This window comes from Falco biarmicus, chromosome 1, assembly GCF_023638135.1.
Source record: "Falco biarmicus isolate bFalBia1 chromosome 1, bFalBia1.pri, whole genome shotgun sequence".
Lineage (NCBI taxonomy): Eukaryota > Metazoa > Chordata > Aves > Falconiformes > Falconidae > Falco > Falco biarmicus.
The window spans coordinates 103,425,671-103,443,369 of record NC_079288.1 but is presented as its reverse complement, the minus strand read 5'-3'; the positions used below and the strand labels follow the sequence as shown (position 1 = coordinate 103,443,369).

The window sequence follows — 17,699 nt, the reverse complement described above, 5'->3', positions numbered from 1 at the left end:
AGGCAGGGCCAGATCTTTCATCAGTCATGCCTGTGGGAATCACACTGCCACCCTGGAGCATCACACAGGCAGAGTGATGCAGGCATCATAGGTCCAGCCCCCCAGGAATAATCCACCCCCAGAAACACACACCTGTAGCCTGAGCATCTCTGTTTCAAAGCATTCCTGACCTCCTTACTACTTACTTGTCAGCCTGCCTGGCCCCTTCCACACCCCTGCATGCCGCTGTTTCCTCATTACAGGTGGACGTGGCGCCTTGCCTCACACCCTATCCAGGCATCTGATTTTGCACCGCCCTGAAACACAGGACATGTCATGGATTAATGCATAGCAGGACTCTGCCCTATCTTCTCCTTGCTTTTGAAAACACACTTCCCACTTGACGGCTGCTGATGACAAAGTCCACCCCTCTGCTTTCCAATGCTTGTCTCTAACAAACTGCTTTGTACTCTGAAAGCCACATCCTTGAAGTAGGGGAGTATTTTTTCACACAGTACCCTCTGTCTGTCACATATTCTCAAGCCTGTGAACTCCGAGCCTTACAAAGCTATAGTAAAGGTAACCCTGAAAAGACAGTACCCCCTTCTTACCACCTCCCTGCTCCTGGGACACATGCTTCCGCACCCACTCACTAGATTGCTAAAAAGCAGACAGCCCAGCAGATCTGGACATTGAGCTTGAGTCATGTGGCTTCTGTAAAGGTCTCGATTATGTTCCCAGATTGTGGCTTTGGTCAGACCCATGCTGCAGCCTTTACCAACAGTAGTTGCACAGGTGAGCTGGCAGTCTACTGCAATTAACAAAGTTTCCTTGTTAGTCACCAACTGTCCTTTGCCTGTAATGTCTTTGTCACTTAAGCCCAATAAAGTGGATTTTTAAACCATACGAGTTTGCAAGACCAGTGCTTAAGCCAGCAATCATTTATGCTGACTGGAGTAAACGCAGCACAGAACGGGGAGTGTCAGTGTGAGGTGTGTTTTGTGGCAGAGCTATTTTTTGCAGATACAAAGCTCCTCCCACTCAGCAAATCAAAGTTTGCCATCCCAGAGGACCCTCCTATCTACAAACACACCAAACATACACTGTTTCCCAATCTGAGCGCAGCAAGCTAGTAACAGGTTGCCATGCCTCAGTTTTGTTTTTTACAAGCCTCTAGACAAAGACCAAATGCTAGAGCAATGGTGGGACCCCAGCTCAAACAACCCAAGAGACTTCCATGCAATTAAAAAAGTGTTCTTGGGCAAAGCAGATGAGCAATACAGCAGAACATTGCTAACTTAAGCTAATGGCCAGCACATCCTTTCGATCACAGCACTTTCTGAGGCAGTGAGAAAGAGAACTTGTAGGATTGAAAAAAAAAAAAACCCACACTGAGAAGTCCATCACACAAAATGCACTTTTTTTCTGCTGTGACAAATGCCATTTGACTTTGATTATATACAACTCCACAGTGAGAAGAATGTCTTGCACACTTAACAAGTAATGAGACAACCCTAATTACCACTAAATCATGTTAAAGCTAGAATTTCTCATGACTGCATTTACTGCAAGTAGTACCAGATGGCAGGTTAGAGGAGTGGGTTTTACAAGAATAAAAACCCAAATTAACTGTACAATTTTCTCCAGCTTAACTTTCCCCCATTAAAGTGAGATTTGTTAGCCCTTCAGAGGAAAAAAAAATATTATCTTTAGAACCTGGGTCACACTAAAAAGCACTGAAAGCTGAATTCTCAGTTTAACTAAATCAATATCCCTCATCCCCAACATGATGCTATTTAAGCAAACAAAACTCGTTTTACTATTAATAAAGAGAAACAAAAGTATTTTATGATATGAACTTACACTATTCTAGCAAAAATATTTAATGACAACTTATCAAAGCAAGCTACCAAAACATTATTTTTTTAACATACATGAAAAAATATTTATTGTCTGCTTTCAAAAAGAAAAACCATTGAAACAAACAATATTCGCACTTCAAACACTTCTAAGAGTACCTAAAAAACACTCTTGCCTCGCCTATGCATCCCCAATCAGAAGTATAACCCCCCCACCCGAAGAAAACAATAGGACCTATACCCTTATATAGCCTTAGTACTGGGCAAGACCTGCTTAAAACGAGGCTGGGAAAGGCTTTGTTCTGTAGTTGTTTTCTTCAGAGATTATTCTTGTTGGACCTTGCCTAAAGAGCAGTAAGATAGCAAAGTAAGAAGCGGGGGGAAAGAAAAGTTAAGTAACTTTCAGGGTATTGTTTTGTGACTGAGGTAATGTTTTAGTTAACAGATTTTTACCTTACTTTAAGGGAAAGCTTTTAAAGGATAAATATAGGGGCAGGAAACTTTTCGTGTAAAGCATTTAATTGTTGGCTGTTAAAAAATGGTGAAAACCAGAGGAAGGGTTCAAAAACTAGAAAGGGAGCAAGTAAAAGAAGGTATTACAAATGACAGAAAATCAGAAGCAAAAAATAACTTTTTTTTAGGAGGTGGTGAATAAGGAAAAAGCGGTGCAGTTCCTTGTACAACCTGAGGGTTGGTTTTGGCTGACTCTGGGGGAAGTGCTGCAGCCTTATGCAGGTTAGTGGTCTGGTACACCAGAGTGCTCTGGGTAGGAGGCTTGGTGCTGAGGCACCCTTGTATTAAACACCTAACTAAGCGCAGCAAATTCCAGTGCAATAGCTGGTCTGTAAAGTCACAGATGATCTTGTATAGGTTAGGCTTTTTTCATTAGTCAACTTGACCTGGCAGAGCAAACTTCTTTCTGGATGGTTTACTCTAGGCCTCATAGTCTAGGCTCAAGTCTAAGGCAAAGACATACTTAGTCTAAGGCTCATAGTACTTGAAATCTGTATTGGATTTTGGCAAAGTCAGGATACTTAAATTCCTAATGTCTGCCAGGACTTCCCTACTGTACAGCCTGTTCATAAATATAAGCAAAACAAAACCTGTATTTGTGGAACATCCCTTTACCTTGCAATTAGTTTTATTAGCTCTGATGGCACTGAAGGAAAGCACAAGACTGCTCAGGCTTGATTGGTGTGATAAAGATTTCTGACGCTTTTGTCTCTATGTGTTTCCTAGGGAAATGTACTCTATGTGTTTAAAGGCCACAAGCTATTTGCAATGATTTTTTTAGAGAAGTCATTGTTTCTGTTGTGAATGAAATGCCCATCAGAACTATTCACAAGTTCCTCCACGCAAGCGTATCAGTCTGCGGGGACTGGCCTCAGTCTGCATTTCTAATGCTACCTCGGGAAGCAACGACCAAACCCCTTCAGGATGTGTCACCAAATCTCCCCCTTGCTGCTGGGCCTTTGTCAAAAAAAGGTGTTGGCTTCAGTCTTTCAGTTTTCCTGAGACACAGCTCTAGATCTGAGGAATGTTCCGATGAATCTGACACCAGAAGAGGTGTTTTATGGACCTGAATGTAGCCCGGAACAGTCTAGTGAAAGTGGGAATTAGAAGAACTTGCATTAGTGTGTGTCTCAGGCCTGGAGTCCTGTGATAACTCAGCAGGGAACAAATAGCTTTGCCCAGCCAGGCACGGAGCAGGCGTCGTCACAGGTTGTCCAAAGTCCACATGGCTGCTGTGTGCCACCGGTAAATAGAAGATATTGCTTAGGGGAAACGGGAATCTGTTGAGTGTTGCTTACAGAGAGGACAAGAAATACTTCTCACGCCTTAACGTGAGTGTTATTGCTACAGGGACACAGAGCTCCGCTCCCTCTGATAATAAGCACTTTGCCCTCCTTATCTCCCTAGCACTTCTCCACTGCCTGGTGATGGTATCTGAAGTGCAAGGATTTGGGCTGCTCTCTTATCGGAGGTTAATGAGTGCATGGGGCTGCAGCCTTTGTTTAAGGGGCTGACAGCAGCCTTGCTGGTTTGGCACCCTGTCCTTGGGCACCAGGAGCCAGCCCTTAGAGCTGTGGCTTGTTTCTTCTCCTGGCCCTGGAACAAAATAGGGAGCTGATAAGGATGAGGGCAGGGTTTGTCCTCAGAGTCAGGTGGTTTGCAAGCCTGCTAGCAGCTAGGGGAGGCAGTGGGGCTCCAGAGCAGAAGAGGGAGAAGCAAACGCTGCTGCTCACTTGCAGCTTGAAGGGCTTTGGTGGAGGCTTTGCAAACCTTGGGGGCAGTGACAGTCCCCCTCCCCTGTGCCATCGCTTCCTCTCCTGCAGCTTCAGTCTCGCCGCAACTTTACCCAAGGGAAAGCCTGCCTGTCACTGCGGATTGCTTCATATCCCTGCCTGGCTATGCCATCGCCTCTAGTACAGCCCACACATGCATCCATGTACACAAACTGGGCAACGAAGGTGGGACCCTGTGCTGTGACCTGGACTTGACCTCTAAAATTGCACTACATTCTGTGTCTGAGTGAGGCTGTGTCCCTTACCTGGCGCTGTTGCTTGTGCCAAGCAGCATCAAATCACCCCAAAGGCAGGAAGACCTTTGCTAGGCACGTGCTGGATATTATTGAAGAGTGTAAAATGCAAATCCATGCAAACACTGGAAGGGATTAACTCTTGTATAAGAAAACATGTCTGAAACAGTCCAACTCTGTTAGGAAATAATCTTGCTCTTTTCTTTCCTGGATAGCTTCTTGTACTGAAATAGCTCATCAGCTGAGTTTCTAGCTCTGTGAGTCATAACATCAGTGACAAAGAAGGTAAAGCCTAAATCTTGTACTAGTGTTTTGGGGTTTTTTTGTTTTTGTTTTTGTTTGTTTTTTGTTTTTTTCTGGAGGTTTATAAGCCACAAGCCTATTAACTTGTATTTGTTCTCCCCATCTGAGTCCTGGTCACTGCAGTCCACAGGCAAAGGCAAGAAGGTACCACAGCAGTAGGAGACACTAGCTCACAGCAAGCACAGAAGCTGACAAAACCTATCAGAAATCCCTATATATAAAGCCTCTTTTCTGGAAAGTGGGGGGATGAGCAATGTTTTTTTATAACACATAGTATGTATATGTCAAAACACATCTGTTTCCAGAAAAAGATAGGCCACTGCATGGCACCATACAAAGTTGTACATCTCTTAACTAGATGTGGCTTAAGAGTTTTAGGGGGGTGGGGGGGTGGGGGAAGCAATAAAATGCTCTTGCCAAAGCAGGACAGCTTCCAGGCAAGTGGCTTTAATAAATACCATCTACAGGAGGTCAGTAAGCCTGGCAGTCTTGCCTCCAGGTTAAGATGCACAGATGGGCATAGTCAAGGGAAGTCGCACATTTTCCTTTGCATAAACAATAGAACTGGTTTAGTCATCTGCTGAATGGAATGCTCAAGGAAATGCACATCTTTCAGTTCAGGACTTATTTGCATCTGATTTGGAGTTTTTGTCTCTTTGCTTTATAAATACTGAATAGATGATTTAAGCAAACATCTTGCAACTCTTCCCTCTCCTTGGTTTCTCGTTGCTGTCTCACGACAGCCCAGGGTTGCTGTTCCTCGTAGTGCTTGCCTATTGATTTAGTGTTGGATGGCTTTTTAGCTGCTGGGTGGTCTGTGCTGGAGATGAGCGGCAGTCAGTCATGGATCTGTGCACCCATGCGTACAGACATAGCTTCTGGAAAGTCCTATTCCTCCTGCCTGGGATCAAAGGGGAGGGCAGATGGAGTGGTGCTTCCCTTCAGCTTGTATCTTGTGGACTTTGGCAGGTGTGCCACTTGTCTGTCCTTGGGCTGAGGCTTCCAAAGGTGCTGTGGGACTGTGTGCTGTCAAGCTCTGTCAGACAGCTGCTTCCTTTCTGGTGCTGAGCACACCTTGCTGCAGCCTCTCATTTACCATGGGAGGGCAGTGCCTTAGAGTATGCCTCGGTGGAGTCTGCCACCTTTTGCTGACTGCTGTAGTGGCAGCTGCATTAAGGTAACCAGTTGTGTTTGTGCTCTCCATGGGACTCGGGGGCATGCAACCCATGTCATGAGTCATGGCTGAGGCTTTTGGTATGATGCTTCTTGTCCGTGTGAGAAATCCTGTCTGCCTTCCTTTTCCCTTGTGTCCTGCAGTGCCCAGCGCTCCCCACCACTGCCTCATTTCACCATGCTGTGGCCAGAATCTTTTTATGGACCCACTCAAGAGCTGCAAGTTAGATCACCACAGCCTTCAGGGGATTTGGGAGCAGGGTTTCTGATCTGCCCACAGCGCTTGGTAATGATGATCGTGCTTCCGAGCAGAACTTACTGAACTGCCAGTTGTAAGTGTATTTCTCAATATGTGTGTATGCGCGTATTTCTAACTGGCTTTCTTTAGCCGTCAGCTGAGATGTCACCTTCCAGCCACCTGAGAAACGGCCTGTCATCAATAATGGGGGAGACAATCAAATGATGTGCCTGCATTTGATACTGCTATGCAGCTGCTATGTGGAAGGGATCTAGCAACATCAGTCTTAAACCTGAGTGTGTCTTCATTGCACTTCACAGCCAGAGAAGATCAGAGCTTGTTTCTGAAGCATGGGAGCCCTCATGACCTAGGACTCATTTCAGGTAAACCCTAAATCTGGCTGATAAAATACTGAGGGAGAAGGTGGCAGGAAGGGGAAGGAAATGAACCCCAAGCAGCATCATTTTGAAGGCCCTTCAGTATCCAGAGGCTCAGAATGGACAGTGTTAATGTTTCTTCAACGTTTGTTGTTACATTTTTAATCAGCTTGTTCTTTCCAAGTCATTTTCCGAATACTTACTGACAATTTTCTTTTGCTTAAAATTGAATTTGAGGAACTTAAGCCAGATTTAATACAATCCCTTCTCACTGTGGGTGGCTCAAAGGAGATGAATTCTGGCACACACATGTTTTTGTGGGAAAGCACTCCAGATGGCTTGAGTTTCTAAACCATCCTGGCACGTTGTATGTGCTATATGTCAGGCTAGAAGAGAGCTCTTCTAAATCAATCCAGCTTAAGGTTGCTGGAATGCTTTTGTGGACACTGGGTTGAGGCAAAAGGCTTGGTCCCACCCTGTTCAAAGTCATTATGAGGTATTTTCCCCCACTGATTCTGCCAAAGGTCCAAAACAAGAAGCTACAGTCCTTCGGTACAAGGGAGACCTCTGCCTTGCAGGTTCTGCATAATTAGTGACATAAGAAAAATCAAGCTTTGAAGTCATAAGAAGAAAATATAAAAGGACCAACAGATACTATTTCTGTCAGCTGCTGGGAATGGGGATAGGAACCCATAGCCAGTGCCCTCTGCACGTCTGATATATGAAGAAGGTGGAAAGGATGACTTGACTACTGCTGATTTCTTATCAGCAACCCAGGTTATGCTTGCCAAACTATGCCTTGCAGATCTCATGACATGAGGATGTGCAGTCCTGGCAGCGTCACTGTACCACGAATGGGCCTGTGGCTAGCCACACTGGCAGAGCAGACAGCTCTTCAGCTTTGAGCACAGCACATCTTGCTGTTGCAGAGCAGGTGAGTGATGCTGGCCTCTGCAGATGATGATGCACCAGGGAAGAAGTTGGGGAATGCACTTCTTCTAAAGATGGCTTTGGCATTTGCAGATGCCTTGGAAGGTGCCAGATCTGCTCCAGGGACCTCCAGCTCCTACATTCCCTTCTCCTGACTTCAGCAGGGATAAGTAAGGCATTTCAACCTGAGCATTGCACTGCTGCCTCTGCCTCCCAGCCCTGCTGAAGCCACTCCTGTGTCAGACAATAATGGAGGAAGTAATGCTTCCTGATGTGTCTACTGTGACAATGCAGATCCAGTCCTTTGGCCTGGAACGGGACAATCTTTCAGAAGAGCATCCCAGGTTTCTTGGCAAAACCCAGGAGCTTTAACTTTATGGATGGCACTAGATGAGTAAAACTGATTTGTGAGCAGGAAATAAAACAAAGGCTAGACCCCCAACCCATGTGCCACCACCATAGCTCAAGATGAAAGCAATATAGAAGGCATGCTCTGGTGATTATCCTTCTCCATAGGCACCCCTCCTTTTATTTTTAACCACAACAGGCTATGCTGCTTGTGGTCTTTCTCCTCTTGCTCCGGTCATGTAGGGTCCATACCCAGCTAACCAGCTTCCCTGCCTGCGTACCTTGGGGAGGGCAATGCAGTTGAACTCCCTTTGATCTTTTCTCATCTCTTGCACACCACGTAAACAAATTCAAGGCCTGTACAGATTTTGTTCAGCTGGTTAAGGATAGCAAAAGGCACAGTTCCTCATCTTCTCTTGACCCCGCCAAGTCCCCATGCAGCTGATCATGACTAACAAATCAAACCCAGCTTGTCTGGAGCTAGACCACACAAATATATAAGGCTTGGGAAGTGCTGCTATCCTACTGTGATATCCCAGTGAAAAGCATTCTGGGGTCTGTTCCCTGTTGCAGAAGTCTGCAATGTGGTCATAGATATAAAGTAAACAACAATGTTGTTAAGACAAATAAGTACTTAAAACTGACAGAGTTGACAAACCTCCAGAAAACATGCACTTGAAGGGTCAGCAGCCTGTGGGCTCCGCTACACATTCACACTGCAATAGCTGCTATAGCCTCCGGCTGCAGGGCAAGGTCTCTTTCTTTGGGGCATGGTGTCACAGGGGAACAAGGGCAGGTCTGTCCCAAGTGACATGGGTCCTGAGCTCTAGTTTGATAAGAAATGGGTGAAGAGTGCCTGGCAGGTGGAAGTGCAGCCTGGCAGTGTGCAGCGGTGGGGCAGCACGCTGCTTTTTACTGCTTTCTTGCAAGCATGGCAAGTCTGGAGGAGAGATGAATCTTCCTGCTGCCTGGTGAGCTGCAAAGAGGAAGGAAAGATGTACCTGAATTCCTAAGTTTAGAGCAGTGGGGACCTCCAATGAGGAACAAATGCAAACAGCTCCTTTTGAGATGAGGCAATAAACTCCGAGGAGATGTGTTTGCCACCTGCCAACTTAAAAGGTATGAGGGGAGGTTATGAAGTGGAATGAGTCCAAAATAACAAAGCCCCAGTTCTCCTGGCTAGTTAACAATTTGCTCTAGTTAAATCTAATCCGCTGAGAGATGAGAGAAGCACAGGGCTTGTCAGCTTGGGTCGGTGTTAATGAGGGAAATAGAATGATGAGACATACTTTAAACCCAACTGATGGGATCAGCAAACTCCTTTCATCACTTTGAGATAGTTTAAGAAGTTCTTCATAATTAACTTAATTTATAATTAACTTGGAATAGAGGTGCTTCCCTTTTAATGTAGGGAAAGCTGAAATCAGGAAACCCTCTGGGATAAAAATGCTTTAGTGACATGTGGCCATGCAACCCCAGCTGGCATCCAGGCTGGGCTGGACCTCCAGCCCTTCCTCCTGGCACAAACTTCCCTCCAAAGCAGTGCTTTGGGAGGCTCAGCGCCTGCAGGCTTTGGGAGGGCCTCTCAACCTCCTGCCAAATTGGACTGTGGCTTCAGAGTCATCCTTTGTCTTTCAAGAGCAGGCTAAAGATTTTTCCTGTGAGTCCAGCTCTATTCTCCTGCAGTCTCCAGACTAACCCTGAAGTTTCCCCCATGGAAAGCATAGGACTGGAAGATACCATAGTGGTGAGAGCACTGTTTTGGTTATCCATGTGAGGGACCTTTGGTGCAGAAGGGTCCAGAGAAACTGTGCAACAAAACTAACCCTTCAGGGGGTTATAACTACTCAAGCAAAAAGGCAGAAACCTTTCAGATGAGACAAACTATGCTATGGGAGAAACAGGAAGAACAAGATAATTCAACAGCAGTAGCAAAGGATTGTTTAAGTTAAAGTGCCCAGATACTTTAAGAGGTAGAAAACAGCTCTGTGTGTGTGTGTATATATATATATAAAATTTGTATATCTATTATGCCATAACAGCATAATTTTTAGGTTGCAAGACTAACCAGAGGCTATTGCTGAGACCAGGATCCCACTCAGACAGTATTGACACAAATATTCCCTAAAGACAGTGCAAGAGAAAGATGCTGTCTTTGCTGAATGAACTTAGAGACAAGAACAAATCTTCTGTAAAGAAAGTGCAATAAACACCCTGAACTCCAAGCAAACTGTAAGCTTTAGCTCACACGAGAAAAGGGTGAGTTTTTTCTTGTCGTTATTTTACCAGCATGATCCTTGCACTGGTGAAAATGAATTGGAGCAGTTTCTCTCCCTCCCCTGGCCAGCCTAAGTGATTCAGGGGTGTGTTCCCACTGGTGCAATGGTTGAAGCTGTGGCGCCCTTTGTCCTGATTTTGGCTGCGATAGAGTTAAATTTCTTCCTAGTAGCTGGTATAGTGCTGTGTTTGGATAGCACAGATGTTTTAGTTTCTGCTGAGCAGTGCTTACACAGAGCCAAGGCCTTTCCTGCTCCCCACCCCACCAGTGAGTAGGCTGGGGGTGCACAAGGAGCTGGGAGGGGTCACAGCTGGGACAGCTGATCCCCGCTGATCGAAGGGATAGTCCATACCATATGAAGTCATGCTCCTCATATAAAGCTGGGGGAAGAAGGAAGGGGAGCACATTTAGAGTGGTGGCATTGTCTTCCCAAGTCCCCATCATGTGTGATGGAGCCCTGCTTTCCTGGGGATGGCTGAGCACCTGCCAGCTGATGGGAAGCGGTGAATGAATCCCTTGTTTTGCTTTGCTTGCATGTGTGGCTTTATCTATTAAACTGTCTTTATGTCACCTCCTGAGTTTTCTCACATTTACCCTTCCGATCCCTTCCCCCATCCCCCTGGGAGGGTGTGAGCGAGCGGCTGTGCAGGGCTGAGCTGCCTGCTGGGGTTAAACCATGACACCTCCCAGGGAGGCATGTGTACAGTACTGCTGTGCTGGAGCTGGGGCCAGATGCCATCTCCAAAGGAGAAAGTTACTGTTCGCTCTTTCAGCAAGAAATGGCGCCTCTTTCTCAGCTACAGCAATGAGTAACTTAGGATATGTAGCATCAACAACTACAGTGTGAGTGGGTTCAGCGCAAGACAAACCAGGCACAGACACTGAAGAGCCAGCAACACTGGCTGCTGCACCCCGTGTCATGTAGCTAGAGAAGATACCATAGTCCCGGAGTCAGCCAGCAGCACTGATGTGGTCTTAGACCTTTTAAAAACAGGGGTAAGCCATTTCTGAGGATAGGAGCGATTAGTCAGGGATATGACTTGCCAAGGGCAAGGGTGTATTTTCTCTTGCAGAAGATTAAAAAGAGTAACAAGCGGTGTGCTACATCCTTTTGGTATTTACATTTTTCTCAAGCAAAACTGGGGTATTTCTAGAGAGAGACAAGCAAATAAGACTGGCCAGTTGTCTGGCTTCAGCCTGGGTAAATCAAGATATTAATTAACAGTTTGGGCTGGGAACCTGGTGCCAGGCAGGGCCCTGTGCCCTCAAGCGAGCTTGCAAGGCCAGGTGCTGGGAGGGCACCCTTAATTTTCCCTACAGGGCAAAATTCCTCTGGGCATCACCTTCTAGATGAGCAGGAGATGACTCTTCTCTTCCTGCTTCAGCCAGAGCTGCCTGGTGGGTGCAACACTCTTACATGTGAAAGTAAGTCCTGGAAACGGGAACGCATACACTGTATGTACCCCAACTACTGTCTCCCTCAGGGCCTGTAGATATTGCAATCCCTTGCTACGATCCAGATAAAGCTAACTTGGGCTCTTGTCTGCGTTCTGCCTGCTGGAAGCACACCTTACCCTTCTGCCAGCCTGCTGTGAGCTTTAAATTTTTTTTCTCTAGCCACAAACCTCCCATCCTGGGAAGGAGAATGCGTTGGGGCTGAGCCCTTTCTCTGTGGGCAGCGCAAGGTGTCCTCTCCCTCATGTTGTGCAGAGAGGCTCGTGCCCTTGCTTTGCAGCCTGTCTCCCTTTATAAACCCTCTGAAAGGGAAGGAGACCCACTGGGGAATTTTCTCCCACTGTTTCCCACAGCAGGCTGCAAAAGGGAAGATGTTCTTTCTTCTGCCTCCCCACCATTGGCTTTAATCCCTGGCAAAAACGGAGGGCAGTTGGGCATGTCAGCACTGTAGTCTGAGAATAGGTACCTCACTGATTTCACAGGGCTTAAGACCAGGAGACTTTAAATCAGGGGCAAGACCAAAGGGTTTGTTGCTAAACCAACTAGGCTGCAAGTGTAGAGCACTTGAGGAAAACAAACAGTGCAGTCTCCACAGAAGGGTCAGAGGCGGAGGCTTCAGGCCAGAAAAGCAGCTCACAAGAAACACACATTTCAGAAGGGGAGTCGGAGTAGCCAACAGTATGGCACTGCACCGCCCCAGCACCATGATTCCCCTCGCCAGCAGCTCTTTCTCCAGGAACCCTGCAGCACTGAAAGGAGGAGAGAAATCTCCAGGGATTTCACAGAGCTGAATGGAAAACAAATACAAAAACCCAACCGACCAAACAGAATTTGATCAACCTCTCACACGAGGCAGCGACCAGGGGAACAACTGAACAGTAACTCAGGCCACAGAAAGCAGGCACGTAAAGCCTATCTATAACACGTGATCTCAGCTAACATCATGCTAGACACTGGGGCAGGCTTAAGGTGGAATTACTTGGGGTTTCTCCAAACTGTCCCTGGAGGGGGCCTACCCTCAGTGGCATTTGCTACCTGCAGCTCCGCTCCTGCAGTTAACTCCCGACCTCAGCATGGCTCTTCCATATGTGTAGGACAGCCGGGGACTTAGTCGGAGGCGAAAGCGTGTGCAGGATTTTCCCTACAGTACTTTCAGTCAGCATTTTGCCCTCTTTTATACAGTCACAGGGCTCCAATTCAGGCTTGTGACTTTCTAGTTCAAACGCAGCTTAGCTTTGATTGACCCAGTGTCATACAGACTGCTGAAATGCTATGTGAAGGTTCAGAAGCGGGTGTGGGGGATATCTGGGATGAGTCGGGATGCTGTTCATGTAACAGCCAGCACACTCTCATGAACTTCCAGCAGCCACCTGTGTGGCAGCGTGTCTCCTCCTGCTACCTAGCCATAAATACCTGCACTGTTTCGTAAGCTGTCCTGTGCAGCCCTTCCTAAAGTTATCTCCGGAGAGGTATCTCACAGACTAGTCACGGCTTAACCAACAAGTAGCATGCTGCATTTACATAGCAGCTCTGACTGAAGCTTTACAAGTGGGATTGTGAAGCTGCATGTCCTTAACATCACTTCATGTATGAGGGAAACTGAGGCACGGAGGTCTGAGGCCCCTGCTAAAGCCAATCCAAAGCGGCACCCAGCTGATCCAGTCACACAGACCCACGAAGCAGCTCCCACCTTGGCCTCGCTGCCTTGCGGAGACCCTTGGGGAAGTCATGCTGTGTGTTTTTAAAGGATGTAGTAAAGGGGAAAAGCAGGCGTTAGGGACTAGCTGGGAAAGCAACCTCTTTCTTGCCGGCTGGGCGCAGCCCTGCCCAGCCCCTTCCTCCGCTAACAAAGCATTTCTCTTTTCCCTCTGGAGTCTTTTGCAACGGGAATAGAACCAGCCAGATCACGCTACTTTTCAAAAGCTGCAGCCTGAATTCACACGTCTAGTAGTGCCCCACACAACCAACCTTAACTTTCAGGCACTTTCTAAATGCTGGTGTAGAATATAACAAATCCGTGGGTTTCATTTAACGGCAAGTAGCGACGATTTGTACCCAGGGGCTCCCATCAGTCCAGGCTCCTTGCAGACGTGAGGCTGGGCTGGGAGGATGTGTACACACATTTTTTCAGAGGCAGCAGTAACATGAGGACTCCAACCCTGATTTTAGGCAGGGATCACTTAACAAAAAGCAGCCACCTCGCTGCAGGCACAGAGCCACACTTGAGCTCCCGGGATAAGAGCCAACATACACTGCGTAGTGGCTAGAAGAGCTTACAGTAAGGATTTCTAGGATTACGCAGAAGCAAACAATCACTAGCTTTTAAAATCATACACATACTGCCTGCAAAGAACAATATCAGTAGAGATCTCCCGCTTCCCACTTTAAATGGCTGGGAAAGCTCCAGCCCCGAACAGCTGCAATTGATCCCCTTCTTCACCCCCCTCCGTCATGTGATGGTCCTGCCCAAGTGATTTAAGCTGCGGGAGCTCAGCGCTGAGTCACTCCGGTTTGTGGAACAGGGGCTCAGGGGTGTCCTGCCCGGTGGGGCTGGTGGCAGCAGCAGCATGGAGCAAGTGAGTGCCTTCTTCAAACTGGACTGGTGTGCCAAGCAGGACTAGGGTTTGGCTGGGTGTGGGGTTTGGGCTTGGTGCCAGAGGTAGGAGGAGAAAAGGATTAGCTGGGAGGAAGCGCTAGATTTATATGTGGTTGGGGGAGGAATAGTGAGGGCTGACCACCCGTTTTTGGTCTCCTCCTCTTCTCTAGCCTGTTACCCGAGTGGGGAAGTTGTTCTAATGCATGTGTATATCCTCGAGTATTCCAAACGTCTGGGACTATTTGCAACAGTTTGAACAACCTTTATACCTTTTTTTCCTGAAACTTTGTATTTCCCTTCTGGAAAAGTGCCTTTTGGGTACAGGGCTGGGCTAACTCTTAATGGGACAGCAGAGGAAAGCAGGCTGGTGTTCTATTGTAACCTGTCCCAGACCCCTGACTTCTTCTTGAAAGACCACCTGGGCACTGAGATTGTTCCAGGCTGTGCCCCAGCAGAAGCAGAGCCAGAAGGCAAGGCTGGTGTCGCAACAATAAGCGGTTTAGTGACCGGGGGAAATCTGACCTCAGCAGTCTGTGCCTTGGCAGAGCAGGGAGCAGGCATGAGGACAGGTACCACTGGGGCAGGCCGGCAGACCTAGGGGGTACTGGGCTCTGCAGCAGCCTGCAGGTGCTGGGCACGGGCCTGCACAACCCAGGTAAGAACCACCCCAATTAAACAACATAAGTAATTTGAAATTAGTCTCCCTGCTTCATCTGGCACATGGTTCCGAGTGGAGCTCAGCGTTGCTGCGCTTGGGCCTGGAGGACAGGCAGCAAAGCATGATTTGAGGTATGCCTGACCTCACTAAACAACATCTTCCTCTTAGCTGTGGGAGGCTAGTGACGTTAGTGCTGCTTTGGGGCTGTGTGGCAGTGGGAGTAAGTTGGTTCTGAGGAAAGGGTCAAGCCCCCCTCTCTCAGTGGAGTTTCCCTGGGAGGCGCTGTGTGTTCTGCTTTAACGGGCTGCAGCCAGAAGCAGGCTTCTCTGAGCCTTGTCTGTCTGCGTAGCCTGCTTTGAGACAAGAAACCTTTTTGGTGGCTCCTGTTACTTGGAGACCTACCTAGGGAAGGGGGGAGACCTAGTGTTAAAAAAGAAAAAAGCTTTGTGACTAACAAGCCTATGGTAATGGCTGATTGGCAGATGCAAGCTGGCCTGCAAGGGTGCCTTCTGTGGCAGCTGATTAATCAGTACCTGTACCTTGCTCTTGTTACGCTGGCTCAAATCGCCTCATTGTCAGCTTACGTTCCATAGTGGGTGGGAGATGCCAGTGAGGTGGCAGCTGTGGCCTAGGATTCTCTGGCAGAGGGTTGGGACAGGCAGCTGGCCTGACTCAGCCCTTCCTCTAGCATGAAGCCGCCAACATGTTTGAGTCTTCCAGAGCTGGTCTGTGCCGTAGCCCGAGCAGAGTGCTAGGCTTGCCTTGGGAGGGACTAACTCCTGCGGTTTGGCCCTGCAGGGACTGGTCGTTACTCAGCTGGACATCCAGCCCGGGGAGTGCATCAAGGTCAAAGGGAAGATCCTGTCTGATGCTAAAGGGTGAGTAAGGGGATGGTGGATGGATTGATACTTGAAGCCAAATACGTGGCTTTTTGGCCTTTGCGAACTTGATGCTATGCAAAAGAAAATGAGAAAAAAAAGAAACCTTGACACTGGTTGCAGTGGGAACGGCTGTTTCCTGCCCTGGGTGAGCCTATGTGTGGTTTCTTGCTTGTGAGATGAACTAATTCTCCTTTACCCAGTGGAAGACTCGCTATGTATGGCAACCTGAACCTTTGGTAGCGCTTGGCTGTTACTAAGCAGTTGGAACTGGCTTGGCACTGGATAGCCTGAGCTCCTGCTGTATTCAGCTTGTCAGCACTGGGTAGCTGAGGCTCCTGCACCAGCACTGCCTCTCTGTTTCCCCAGGTTTGCTGTGAACGTGGGAAAGGACAGCAGCACCCTCATGCTGCATTTCAACCCTCGCTTCAACTGCCACGGGGATGTCAACACCGTTGTATGCAATTCTAAGGAGGATGGCACCTGGGGTGAAGAGGACAGGAAGGCTGACTTTCCCTTCCAGCAAGGTGACAAAATCGAGGTGAGGTCCTGGTACAGAGCACCAAGGGGCCCAGGGTACGGCTTTATAATGCTGCCTTGTACATCTGTGGTGAAGGAGCAGGTGTGGAAACAGGAATAATCAATAGGGGAAGAGTCTCACAACTAAAACCAGCTGTCTAGACCTGCTCTGCTCAAGTCAATGACCAACAGCTCAGATGTGTTAAGTGCTCTGCTCTGGCCTTCCTTTGCAAGCCAACAAGTATGAGCAATTAAAATGCTGACCCGAGATTCAGACCAGGTCTGCCTCATCCCTTTGTTGCAGAAGCTTGGAGCTGGCCTTGGGACATCACAAAGGAGCTTCCTCCCCTCTGTGGCTTTGCTGGGCAGGGAGGAGACTGAGCTAGTGAGCATGGCCTTGACACCAGCAGCCATTTCGCCTGTACCACACCCAGACTGGAGGTAGTGGGGAGGGAGGCTTGTGAGCTGTGATGTGTTAGCCTTCCTTCTTCTGGCTCTCCACAGATTTGCATTTCCTACAATGAAACGGAAGCAACGGTGAAGGTGCCTGAGGCAGAGTTCCAGTTTCCTAATCGGCTGGGCATGGAGAAAATTGAATACCTGGCTGTGGAGGGTGACTTTAAAGTTAAAGCCATTAAGTTCAGCAATGAGCTATAGCTTGGTTTGTTTTGTGTTCTCCCCTGTGCTTAGTGAAATAAACCCAAACTTGCAATGGCTGCTTCCTCTGCTGTTTTCTGCTCTAATCTGCTTGCTCCTGTGTGCGCTACAGGGGTGGGCATGGGAAGGGTTGTGTGTCAATCTGTGTGCCTACTTACACTGCAGCCTTGCAGCTGGTACAGAGTTAGACCATGTGCCAGGCAAAGCATGATTTACTGTGAGTAAAGCTACTGTAGCAGTAGTTGCTCCCTTGACCCTGTTTGCTGCAGTGAGTGGTCACTGGCTATTTGGTTTCTAAACTCCGGGACTAGTCCCAGCTGGGGAATAAAACTCAAATAAGTGTATGCTGGGCACCTGTTGTGCCATCTCTGACCAAAAAGTGCTGATCGCATTCCCTTGCTGAGGGTGAGGGACTGACAGGGAACAGGGCATAGCTTGTGCTCTTGCAAACAGCTTTGCTTTCCAAGAACATGCTCGGCAGTTGAGTGTGGTGTAGGCTGGCACAAAAAGGAGTAGAGCAGGCAAGTCAGACTAACTGTACTTGCCAGGGGAAAAGACTGGAAGGTGAAGCCTGTCAGTGCTTAGGTGTGAGGTCTTTGATGATCCAGTCAGTCTGTGCTGCTTCATGAACTGATGTTTTGATGCTGTCAGAGACCCGGTATCATTTTGTACCATGGAGCTGGTGGCTTAGCAACATCTCAGGTATAGGTGATGAGCCAGGTAGTAGCCCAACACCTGGCTGCTAAGCTCCAGCTGAGGGCTGTATTCAACAAGGCTACTAGAGGTATTAACTCCTGAGTGCACCAAGCACAACTAGTTGCACTTAGGCAGACAAAAAAGAAAAAAGCTTAGCAGTCTCCTCTGCTTACAACCTCTTTGCTCTGCTTGTGCAATGCCTTGGAGTGTGTCTGC

General features: G+C 47.8%; 1 protein-coding gene across 1 annotated transcript; it reads left to right on the top strand.

Moving 5' to 3' along the window:
* Nucleotides 1-13,921: 13,921 nt before the first annotated feature.
* On the top strand, nucleotides 13,922-16,846 carry LOC130156448 (16 kDa beta-galactoside-binding lectin). Its single transcript, XM_056354963.1, has 4 exons — nucleotides 13,922-14,055; nucleotides 15,532-15,611; nucleotides 15,981-16,152; nucleotides 16,635-16,846. The coding sequence occupies exons 1-4, from the start codon at nucleotides 14,047-14,049 to the stop codon at nucleotides 16,785-16,787; spliced, it is 414 nt and encodes a 137-aa protein (XP_056210938.1). The 5' UTR covers nucleotides 13,922-14,046; the 3' UTR covers nucleotides 16,788-16,846.
* The last annotated feature ends 853 nt before the right edge of the window (nucleotides 16,847-17,699 follow it).

Bases quoted from the DNA above. Each gene is read 5' to 3' on its own strand.
- LOC130156448 (XM_056354963.1), top strand. The intron at 15,612-15,980 runs GTGAGTAAGGGG...CTGTTTCCCCAG, and splicing joins ATCCTGTCTGATGCTAAAGG to GTTTGCTGTGAACGTGGGAA. The intron at 16,153-16,634 runs GTGAGGTCCTGG...GGCTCTCCACAG, and splicing joins AGCAAGGTGACAAAATCGAG to ATTTGCATTTCCTACAATGA.